The sequence below is a fragment of the Trichechus manatus genome, unplaced genomic scaffold, assembly GCF_000243295.1.
Source record: "Trichechus manatus latirostris isolate Lorelei unplaced genomic scaffold, TriManLat1.0 scaffold00065, whole genome shotgun sequence".
NCBI lineage: Eukaryota > Metazoa > Chordata > Mammalia > Sirenia > Trichechidae > Trichechus > Trichechus manatus.
In genome coordinates, this window is record NW_004444001.1 from 9,329,303 (window position 1) to 9,340,113 (window position 10,811).

Sequence of the window (10,811 nt, forward strand, 5' to 3'; positions counted from 1 at the left end):
GCTGTGGCTGGGAGGGAAGCAAGGAGGGAGGACAGGCTGGTGGCTGGGCCTCTGTGCCCCTGCCCCCTGCCCATGCCTTGCTCTTGTGTCCTCAGTGGTCCCAGGCTGCGCCCACCGCAGGAGGAGGAGAGCTGAAATCCCATGAAGGTGAGTTCCCCTGGCTCTTGGATGGGGTCCCCTGCTTCCCCAGGGAACGGGTGGGGAAGCCCAATTCCTTGTCTTTGGGCCTGTGTGGGGAAGGGAAGGGGACATAGGAATGTGGAGATCAAGAAAAGGAGGTGGATACCCTGAGGTTAACCCTTTCTTGACTCTGTCCCCTCTTCAGGCCCCTGCTAGAAACAGAACTTGTTGCCTTTTTCTTCTGCTCCTTCTAGTAAAATTTTATTTGGATAGGGAGCTATGAGCACAGACCAGAAAGAATAACAGTGTTCAAGGATCCCAGGTGTCTAGGAGGTGCCCCTTCTCTGCCCCCAGGGGAGGATGGATGTACCATTACCTCCTACCCAGCCACGCCCACCTTTGGGTTCTGCGTGGTAGGGGGGGACCCTTTCTGTCGAGAGAGCTGGCTGTGTGTGAGCTGGAGGTGCATAGCCCAGCCTAATGAGACTCCCCCCATACCCCCCCACCCCTGTTTGCATTCCCTTAAAAACAAACAGACCAAACCCGTTACCACCGAGTTCATTCTGACTCCTAGTGACCCTATAGGACAGAATAGAACCACCCCGTAGGGTTCCCAAGGAGTGGCTGGTGGATTTGAACTGCCGACCTTTTTGGTTAGCAGCCGAGCTCTCAACCACTGCGTCACCTGGGTTCCTTGCACCCCTCAGAGGTGGAGAAAGCCCTCTGCCCCGCTCGCCTGCCCATGTGGAGTAGGTTTGGGTGCTCTGAACTTCCCTCCCGGACCAGCAGAGGGCTGGCTGTAGCTTTCAGACGCCCCGCCCCCAGCCCAGCCCCCGTTGCTGCCTGCCTTTTGTTCCGCCGTGGTTTGAAGTGTGGGCTCCACCCTTTTCTCTGGGGACACCCTGACTGTCCCCACCACTGCATGTGGCTTCAGCCTGGGAGAGGGGTGCCTGATGCCCACTCCTCCAGCTCTGCCCCCTGAAGACAGAAGACCCTTGGGGTCTTCTTCTAGGCCAGTTTCCCTGAGCCAAATCCAGTGTGGCCTGGGGTCCGGGCCAGGGGCAGTGTTTTCACCTGAAGCCTGGTGGTGCCCAACCGGTTCTGCCTCCTCCTTCCCCACCCAGGAGCACCTTTCTGGGTCCTGGCCTGGCTTCCCTGCATTTGTATGTCCTGTGCCACTGACAGACAACCCCCCGCCCCCCCACAGTGTGCCACTGTCCCCCTCAGCTTCCCAGTGGTCTCTGGTCCGGGAGAGGCAAGACAAATGGTCTTTGTTTGCAGGAGAAAAGGTTGTCTGTGATAAAGAAAACCACAAAAGCCTCATGTTGGAGTGTATGTATGTACATGATCTGTGCACAAGAAGGGCACCTTTCCTTGGAGGCAGTGGCTGAGTGTACAAAGGGTGTTGGTGATATTGCCCCCTCCTCTACCCCCACCCCTCCACCTTTCACTGGCCTTGGAGTTGCCAGGAGAAGTTTTTTGAAGGAATGCCCAACCCAAGTCTTTGTACCTTTAGCTACCAACTGCCATCACCCAGGCCAGACTTTTCTGTCATCCCTTCCTTGGTAGAGCCTTGTGGCCCCAAATCCCAGGCCACCTCTGTCCTCAACCACAATGAAGTGTCGGTTCAAGAATTCTTAGTCATCTTCTTCAGTATAGACTTGGCTTAAAAAAATGACTTCTTCAGAGCCCTGTCTCTTTTACTTTTTCAGTGACTCTTTACCTTAATTCTTTGGGATTAAGACTCTGTGCTCATCGTCTGGGTAGGGCAAGTAGAGGTCTCGGGCAAGGCCAGGGACTGGTTTGGTTCTCCTATTTTCACACCTGTGTTTTATCATTGCACCTTGTCTCTAACCAAATTCATCTTAACGTATACACACCCCTGGTCTCATCTTCCTTTTCCCTTCTAGAAAGCAAACTGCGGAGGTAGGAGCAGAGGGGAGACTCAGCTACGGTCTCTGGGGCTGGGCAGTCTATGGGGTAGACACTTAAGAAGCTTTGGTGAAGTTCTAAACTTTGTGTTACCTGCGCTGAGAAATGAGCCCCTGTTCTTGGGGCTGGGAAGTGGAAGACAAACTACCCCATTTCTACCTCCATTTCAGTGACTTTAGTGATCAGTCTAACCCTGTTATGGAGTGGTGAGGAGTTGGATGGCCCAGGGAGGGGAGGGACTGGCCCAAGGTCACACCAAGACATGGAAAGAGGCCAGGTCTCTGGGTTCGTTTTCTTTCCTCCTGTGTTGGGGAAATGCATTGCAGAGACAGGATTGCTATGTGGTGGTAGTGGGGGTGTGTATGGGGAGTGGCTAAGCCACAATTTAGAGAAGTCATTCCTGAGTTCTGCATTTATTTATTCTCATGGGCCCTGCCCCCGTGGCCCAGAATTACCCCTTCATGCTCTGATACACCCCAGGCTCTGCAGCCAGCATGGGAAGCTGTCTTTACCCTGGTCTCCCTCCAGATCAGTTTCTAGAAACACTCTGTAGCTGCAGTGGCAATGCTGTGTTTTCCATGATGCAAGCAGTTTGCCCTTTGGGCGGGGTTATCAGTGGTTGGCAGGGCCTGTGCAGCGTGCCTGCCCACTGCCACCTGCTGATTCCAGGTAGACCAGTCCCTGTGCTGAGGCCTACTACCTCCTGAGCCCAGGTCCAGGGAGGGGGTCTGGCAGGTGACAAAATGCCCCCTGAAGCTGCCCCTCTGTCTTTGCATGACCTAGGCATGGAAGACTTTGATGTCTGAGCTGATTTGAACTCCATCACTTATTAGCAGTGTGGCCTTGGGGCAAGTCACTCTCTGAGGCTCCAATTCCCCATTTGTAAAGCAAGGGTCCCAACAGTACCTAGTAGTACCTGTGGGGAGAATTGTGTGAGATGATGTGTATGGAATGCTGTACACAGTGCTTAAAGCTCATAATATGTTCTCAATAAATGGCTGTTGGTGTGGTTAATGCTATAGCAGTGGCTGTGGGGAGCTTATAGAGAAATGGGAACAGGTTGGCAAAGTCGGCAGTTCCTCCTTTAAGGGAAATCACATATAGCACTTGGCAGGGTTCTTAGTACCTTCCCACCCTCAACAGGTATGCCCACACTCATACTCTCCCCTGGCATCAGGGTTGAACCAGGAGTTGGCTTAGCTGTCACGGTGAGGTGGGGTGATCAGATGTGGCAGGCTATCCCCTTTGGAACCTGACAGCATCCTGTGAATTTTGGAATAAAAATAAAGAGTGTTGGTGGTGGAAGACTTAGGAAGGGGCTTCAACCACAGCAGGAGGGACTCAGGTTAGATTTTTGGAAGGTCTTCTCTGACAGTGGGCACCTCTCACAGAAGCCCTGAAGAGTGGTTTTACAAAGCTGGGTGGTGACAGGGGCTGACCATCTCCTGTGTGACCTTCTGGGTTCATATGTTATCCCCTCCCGCGCAGTGGTGAAGTTCATGGACGTCTTCCAACGCAGCTACTGCCGTCCAATTGAGACCCTGGTGGACATCTTCCAGGAGTACCCCGATGAGATCGAGTACATCTTCAAGCCGTCCTGTGTGCCACTGATGCGGTGCGGGGGCTGCTGCAATGATGAAGCCCTTGAGTGTGTGCCCACTCAGGACTTCAACATCACTATGCAGGTGGGCACCTTTGGGGAGTGGGATGGGGAGGGCACGGGGCTGGGATGCGCATTAGACTTTGGGAACAGCTGGTTCCAGGTCCTCTCTTGGGAAGCTCTTGAAAGGAGGAGCCGGACTTATCTGGCTAGCACCGACCTCTGAGTGGGTCTGGAGAGGTGGGATGGGTATCTTGCTCTGGGCCCTCTTTGGAGGAGAAGAAGCCTCCGTTGCCCATGTTCCCAGCAAGCCCTGATCACCTTCTTCTCCTTGGCCTTTGCCCCCTGGGCTCAGGAGGGGGCTAGCACCTATGACAGGAGCCCCTCTCTCCCTCTCTTGGAGAGAGCCCTGAGGGCCCTCCCTCCTTGGGTGCTCTGTTCAGGAAACTGGTGAGCCAGTCTTTTGTTGCAGCCTGGTGACAGGGCATTTCTCAGCCTTGATAGGGCAGGAGGAAGATCTGAGACACAGGGAAAGGGTGGCTGTTGGGTAGCTACTAGAGGTCAGGATGAGGCCTCACAGAGATGAAAGGAGGGGAGGGGACGGGGAGTGGTGAGAACTAGGACTCGAATTCCCAGCCTGGCCAACCCTTGTAGCCACCTCGGCTCTCAAGAGGAGCAGGGGCTCCCGGAGGTCAGCAGGGTTGAGTGAGTTGGGGTGGGCCTGAGGCTCTTCCCAGTCAGAGCCCCTGGTTCCCTCTACCTCCACAACTCATCCCTGCTCTATAGAACCCCTGGGTGCTGAGTGGCAGGAGCCCCAGGGGTGTCCAATCCGGGTATGGCTGGCTGGGTCACTAACCTCTGTGATCTGCTTCCGTCTCCCCAGATTATGCGGATTAGACCTCACCAAGGCCAGCACATAGGAGAGATGAGCTTCCTACAGCACAGCAAATGTGAATGCAGGTGAGGCTGGAGACCTGGGTTCATGTGCATAAGCAAACGGCTGCAAGGTGCCTGCTCTGTGCTGGGATTAAGCACGTCCCACTTGCTAGCCCATTTCCACCTTGGCAGTTTGCTTCAATGTGCCTCCGTTTCTATATCTGTAAAGTGGGCACAGTAATAGTATGTACCTCGTAGCATTGTTACAAGGATTAAGTGAGTTATTATACGTAAAGGGCTTAAAACAGTGCTGGTACATCGTAAATATTACATTAAGTTTGTGAACAGCTGCTAATCTAAGGGTTGATGGTTTGAATCCATTCAGTGGCTCTGTGGAAGAAAGCCCTGGTGAACTGCTTCCATAAAGATTACAGCCAAGAAAACCCTTTGGAGCAGTTCTACTCTGTAACATGGGGTCACCATGTCAGGGGCTGACTCGACGGTAGCTAACAGCAATAATTATTATTATCATTATTATCATCACCATCTTAACTCCTCTCTCTATTTTGTTGTTTTCCCTCATCCACTGCAGACCAAAGAAAGAAAAAGCAAGACAAGAAAAGTAAGTGGCCATGACTTTAGCACGTCTCTGTCTCCTTGGTCTATTGCCTTGTTTTGGGACTCTTGGCTTCCTCTGTTGGGGGTCTGATGGCCTCACTGGGTCAGGAAGTTGGTCTTTTGGGGACTGGTGGTGGCAGCAGTGGGATGGAGCAAACTGCAGGATTATGGCTGTAGGGTGAGTGAGAAAACCCAGCCTGGAGCTTCCTGTGGAAGAGACAATGCCCGTCAGGTCTCAAGGTCATTCTTGGCCAGGATTCGGTGTTTTGGTGTGTTGGAGGGCAGCGTGAGCACTGGCTCCTCGGCCTGCTCTAGGGCCCCCACAGTGGGGAGAGGGAGTGGGGTGGCAGAGAGGCCAGCTTTTGTGTGCCGGAGGAGACGGCCACTTACGGTGTGGCTCCTGTGGTGATACAGTTGGCCAGCTGGGATGTGTTCTTGGTGCATGCCCTCCTGCAGGAGTGGGACCAGCAGGAGAGAGAGTTGAATGTTGGTCATTTTCTGAGGCAATTTTCTAATGCTTAGCAACTGAGGGTCAGATCAGCATGGGACGGGGCAGGGCTTGGGGGCAATGAGTCTTCAAGACAGATGAGCAGCTGGCATCAGGGATGAGCTTACAGTGAAAAAGAGACTGAGAGAGAGCACCTATGCCCTTCCCTCCTCCCCATCCTTCCCCATCACTCTGCCTGCCCCCAATGCTCTGGGACATTGAGGCCCCCTAAGGCCTCAACCCCTTACCCCTTGCGTAAGTGTTTAACTTCCAAGATCACTGTGGCTACCAGAGAAATGATTTGGGAGAGCTGGCTCAGAGAGACAGACAGAGAAAGTTGTGTGTGAAGACCCCCCGACCCCTTCGAGTTCCTTCTGCTGAGGGGGAGCTAGACATGCCCCTTTCCTGGGACCCTTCTTGCCTCCCTCCTCATTTCTCCCCCTGTTGGCAAACACTCTGTGTTGCCTTCCCTCTCAGGCTGGCAGGTATGGAGCGCGCTCATTCCTTTGTGGGGGACAGGCTACAGCCTCCCCCCTTACTTTTTCCCCAAATTCCTGCTTTGCCCACGGGGAGAGCAGGGGGCTCGCCTGGGCTCGGGAGTGAGCCTGGTGAGATGGTGCAGCAGGATTTGACAGGCTGGGGAGAGAACTTTCTGCCAAGTGACGTCCAGGCCCCTCCTTCCCACGCCTCCCCCACTCCCACCCCACCCTAGTGCGTGCCTGGGGCTCTGACAACACCCAGCCACGCCTCTCCAGCCCAGGTTATGACTGGGCGGGCTGGTACCTTTCATATGCCGCCCTTGGTCTTGTGCCAGCACCCAATGTAGCTGCTCCCCGCTACCATAATTCCCAGAAGCAGGGCCCCGGAGGGACTTCCTTGCTATTACACTTGGAAAGTGGAAGCAGAAGGTGTCCAAAGCATGGTCCCTTCCACAATGTCAAGTCAGGTCTCTGACCTCCCCACATTCTGGCCTACCTCCCGTCTCCCCTTGGCCTTTAGGCCAAACTGGTCCAGGGTTGCTGGGGAAAAGCCTGCCTTTGGAGCTTGGCCCTCTGCCTATGACCAGCACCTGCTACCAACAGGGAGGCTCTCTGGTCCTATGCCCTCTATCCAGTCTTTGCTTCCTACCTAAAGACATGCCTGGGGCTAGGTTTGCCACCACAGGGTGGCCAGAGTGAGGAGGAGGAGGAGACACTGGTTGCATGTGTGTGAGCTATCTCCTGGAGCCCCCTTCTCTCATGCTCCAGGGAGACTGTCCTACACAGTTCGTTTTGGTTTTCCCACCCTTGTCCTCCCTACTACTACTTTTCTTTTCCCTTCCCCCTCGCTGTCTCTCTGTCTGTCTCTGTTTTTTATTTTCCAGAAAATCAGTTCGAGGCAAGGGAAAGGGGCAAAAACGAAAGCGCAAGAAATCCCGGTATAAATCCTGGAGCGTGTACGTTGGTGCCCACTACTGTCTAACTAATTCCCTGGCGCCTTCCTGGCCCCCAGTCAAACTCCTGCTTGTAGAATCCCGTAACCCTGCCTCTTTCCTCCCTCCCTTCAGGCCCCAGGGTCTCTCTCTCTCACTCTCACTCCACTAATTGGCACCAATGGGTAGACGTGGTGGTGGCCTTGTTGGTCCAGGGTTGGGGTTGGATGGGTAGGGTGGGTAGACTGGGCCTGGAGGATTCAGGGAAGGAACTCTGGCTTGGCTGGGCACCGACTTTCTCTCATCCACTGGGTACTGGTGGCGGGCCCATGTTGGCATGGGTGCCGGGCACAGGTGCCTGCTCACCCAACTGGTTTCCATTGCTCTAGACTTCTGTACTTGTCTGGAAGCTGAGGGGAATGGGGAAGGCAGATGTTGTGTGAGGAAAGGGTGCGAATGAGCTTGAGGCAGCTGGTTGTTGGCTGAAGGAGGAGGTTGGCATGGTCAAGCACCATCATGGTGGCCCGTCCTCATTTGGGGACCTCAGCTTCTCATGGATTTGGGGCCTCTGGAGGGGAGCCGCTCATTCCAACCCAACCCGTGGCACCACAGAACCCTCCCTGCAGGGCAGCTCTTCCCTGGGCTGGAGGCTGTGGTGGGTCCTGCCCTGGGCCCTTGGCCACCAGTGGCCTGGCCTGTGCATACCACTTCAGGGATTGGCCTCCCATCGTGCCCACCTTTTCTGGAGGGACCTGAGCATGAGCCTCATGCAGCGAGAAGGTTGCCTGTGGTGACCTCAGTGGCCCCCAATTGCTGTCCCCAACAGGTAAAGAGTTAAGGTATGCTCTTTTGGGGGTGGCAGCAGTTGGGGCCCCATGGCCCAAGACCTCCCCAGCATCCATGGGACACAGCATTGCCCCTTTTGGCAGCCTTCTCCCTGCATCTCTGCCCGTCTTTGCCCACCTCTTCCTGCGGGCAGGCCTCCTAGCCAGTGCTGCCTCTCTCGCCGCTCTCTCTGTCTTCTGCTATAGTGCTGGATCCTTCCAGGGTGCAGAAGGGCGTGTGGGCCGATGAGCTGGGTGGGGGTGCAGCTGTGGACGTGTTAAGGGATGTTGCATGGTGGTTTTTTTTTCTCTTTCTCTGCTGACGCTCTAGCTTAGATGTCTTTCCTTTTGCCTTTTTGCAGTCCCTGTGGGCCTTGCTCAGAGCGGAGAAAGCATTTGTTTGTACAAGATCCGCAGACGTGTAAATGTTCCTGCAAAAACACAGACTCGCGTTGCAAGGCGAGGCAGCTTGAGTTAAACGAACGTACTTGCAGGTTGGTTCCCAGAGGACCAGGTTGGTTCCTAGAGGACGAGTGATCGAGTCAGAGAGGGACCTCACGCAGAGATGGAGAGAGAGATTGAGAGATTGAGAGAGAGAGAGAGAGAGAGAGAGCATGCACGCCTGAGAAGGGCCAGCTGCTTGCTTGTCTTCTAGGTGCCTGCCTGGTGATTGCTACTTTCTCTTGCTTGCAAGTCCCCTGTGGTAGGCAGTGGGTGCTGGTCTGGCCTGGCGGTGCCTGTTCAGAGGCTGCCCTGGTTGCCTGAGTGGATAGGCTGATGTGGCTTCATGTGGTGGTGTGGACGCCAGCTGTGTGTTATGTCCTGTGGTCTTACTACTTGTGGTGGCTGTTGGTCCTAATGTGATTACTACTTCTGCTACTAATACTGGGAGCCCTTCCAGGTGTGTGGAATGCTACAGTTTACAAAGTGGCCTGGCCATAGCCCTCTGCAGTCTGCAAGGCTGGGCTCCTAGTCCCTCAGTGTTTCTCCATGGGGGTAAAGGTCGAGCTTCCCCCCTCAGACTGGGTACTCCCTGAGGGCAATGGCCCTGGCTCTTGGTTTAGGGTGAGAAGTTCTTCCTATTTGTTATAGAAGATTTAGCATCCAAAGACACTAGATACTTTTAATCCTCTGCTAGTTGTGGTGACAAACAGCCCCACACATTTCTAAATGCCCCCAGGTTGGGTGGGGCAGGAGGCCAGACCTACTGTCCTAATATTAGCTTATAAACTCCTTACAGCCGGCCTGGTGTATTCCCCTTTGTGACCGTCCTTTGTCCACAGTGGGGACCAAGGCAGTGTTGCATGCATGAACGAGTACATGACCAAGTTCAGGGGCTGAGGTCAGGAGCACAAGGCCAGGGTGGGTGGCTGGCAATCTTTTTATGCCTGGACTGGCCTGTCCTCTGGGCCTGGATAAGTTTCCTCTAGGGCAGAGGGCTTTTATGGGACCCCCAGGCAGGGCCGGGGTACTCTCAGCTAGCTGAGACACTGCATTAACAAAGCCCTTGGAGAGTGGCTGCCCACCCCCTGCCCAGCCAATGTTCTTGTGGCTTTCGGTTGCTCAGGGGACCACGCCTGTGTTGCTGGTCTGTCTTGGTGCTAAGTGAAGATTGGAAGTGTATTAGTGCTGAGGGCCAGGGAGGTCTGCATGACTCCAGGGCTGGATGAGGGAGTCTCCGCATCCCAGGGGGAACCAGGGAAGATAAGGGACTTGACCTTTTGGGGTTTTTTGTGGTGATTATTCTGTAGAGAGGCTGTCCGGGATGGGGGATGGTCGAAGAGACCTGGGAGCTAACTGAAGTTACCTAACTGCCAGAGTACTCCCCTGATCCCCAACCTGGCTGTATCTGGAAATTTCAGTTCCCCCAATTGGAAGCTCAGTGTCCCCATTCCCAGGCTCTCCTGAAGGACAGGCCTGTCCTGCCTCCTGCTGCCAGTGGGGAGGGTCAGAGACAATCAGCCCAGGGGCAGAGGCCCCATGAGAAGGTTATTTGAGGGCTCTTCTGCTCCAAGCCACCAAATTGACTCTTCCTACCCTAAATTCAACACTGTATTAAAAAGGAAAGGCAGCCTGGCACCTGCGGCCTGCTGCTGCCACTAACTCAAGGGAGAGGAGGCAGGGGGAGGGCACGGGGAGGGAGATGTGCCCCTCGCCTTCCTAGGGCCCCAGGCCCCTCCGCCTCCCCCTGCTTTGGGAACTATCACATGTTCATTCCTCGCTTGCCCAGAGCAGCCCCTCCCCTTCGGCTGTCTGCTCCAGAAATCTCCTTCTGCAGGGAGCCTTTGCCTATGGCCTCCATCCTTCATCCAACTCTGACCACCCCTCAACTCTAAAATGTCAAGTAGGGATTGCTCTTTGGTACTTGCTGATTTGTTGCTTTGTAAAATGTTTTATGTTCTTGTCTTGTTGTCTTAACTAGATTGTAAGTGGTCAAGGGCATGTGCTGTGGCTTCCCATCAGATTGGGAGCCCCCGAGGATAGCTGCTGCTCAGATTCCTAAGACTTGGGGCTCCCCGAAGGCAGCACCACACCTTCCCTGTTGTGTCTGCGCCTACATGCCAAAGGGCTGCAGGCACCCTGCACAAACGGGGGGCTGCTTGCCCCATCAGGCCTCCTCACCGGCTCTAACCCACAGCCTCTGTTTCCCACCCCTGGCAGATGTGACAAGCCGCGGCGGTGAGCTGGGCTAGAGGAGGGAGCCTCCCTCGGGGTTTCGGGAACCAGACCTCTCACCTGGAAAGACTGATACAGAACGCCCCAGAAACCACGCAGCTGCCGCCGCACCACCCTCACCATTGACAAAACAATCCTTAATCCAGAAACCTGAAATGAAGGAAGAGGAGACTCTGCGCAGAGCACTTTGGGTCCGGAGGGCAAGACTCCGGCAGAAGCATTCCCGGGCGGGTGACCAAGCACGGTCCCTCTTGGAACTGGATCGCC

General features: G+C 54.8%; 1 protein-coding gene across 1 annotated transcript in view; it reads left to right on the plus strand.

Moving 5' to 3' along the window:
* VEGFA (vascular endothelial growth factor A) overlaps window positions 1–10,811 on the plus strand; it is an 80,609-nt gene extending 69,798 nt beyond the window's left edge. Inside the window, exons 6-11 of the mRNA XM_023734117.1 lie at window positions 96–147; window positions 3,541–3,737; window positions 4,536–4,612; window positions 5,121–5,150; window positions 8,231–8,362; window positions 10,530–10,811. Coding sequence (XP_023589885.1) covers window positions 96–147; window positions 3,541–3,737; window positions 4,536–4,612; window positions 5,121–5,150; window positions 8,231–8,362; window positions 10,530–10,551 — 510 coding nt within the window. The 3' untranslated portion in view covers window positions 10,552–10,811. The remainder of the gene's footprint in view (window positions 1–95; window positions 148–3,540; window positions 3,738–4,535; window positions 4,613–5,120; window positions 5,151–8,230; window positions 8,363–10,529) is intronic.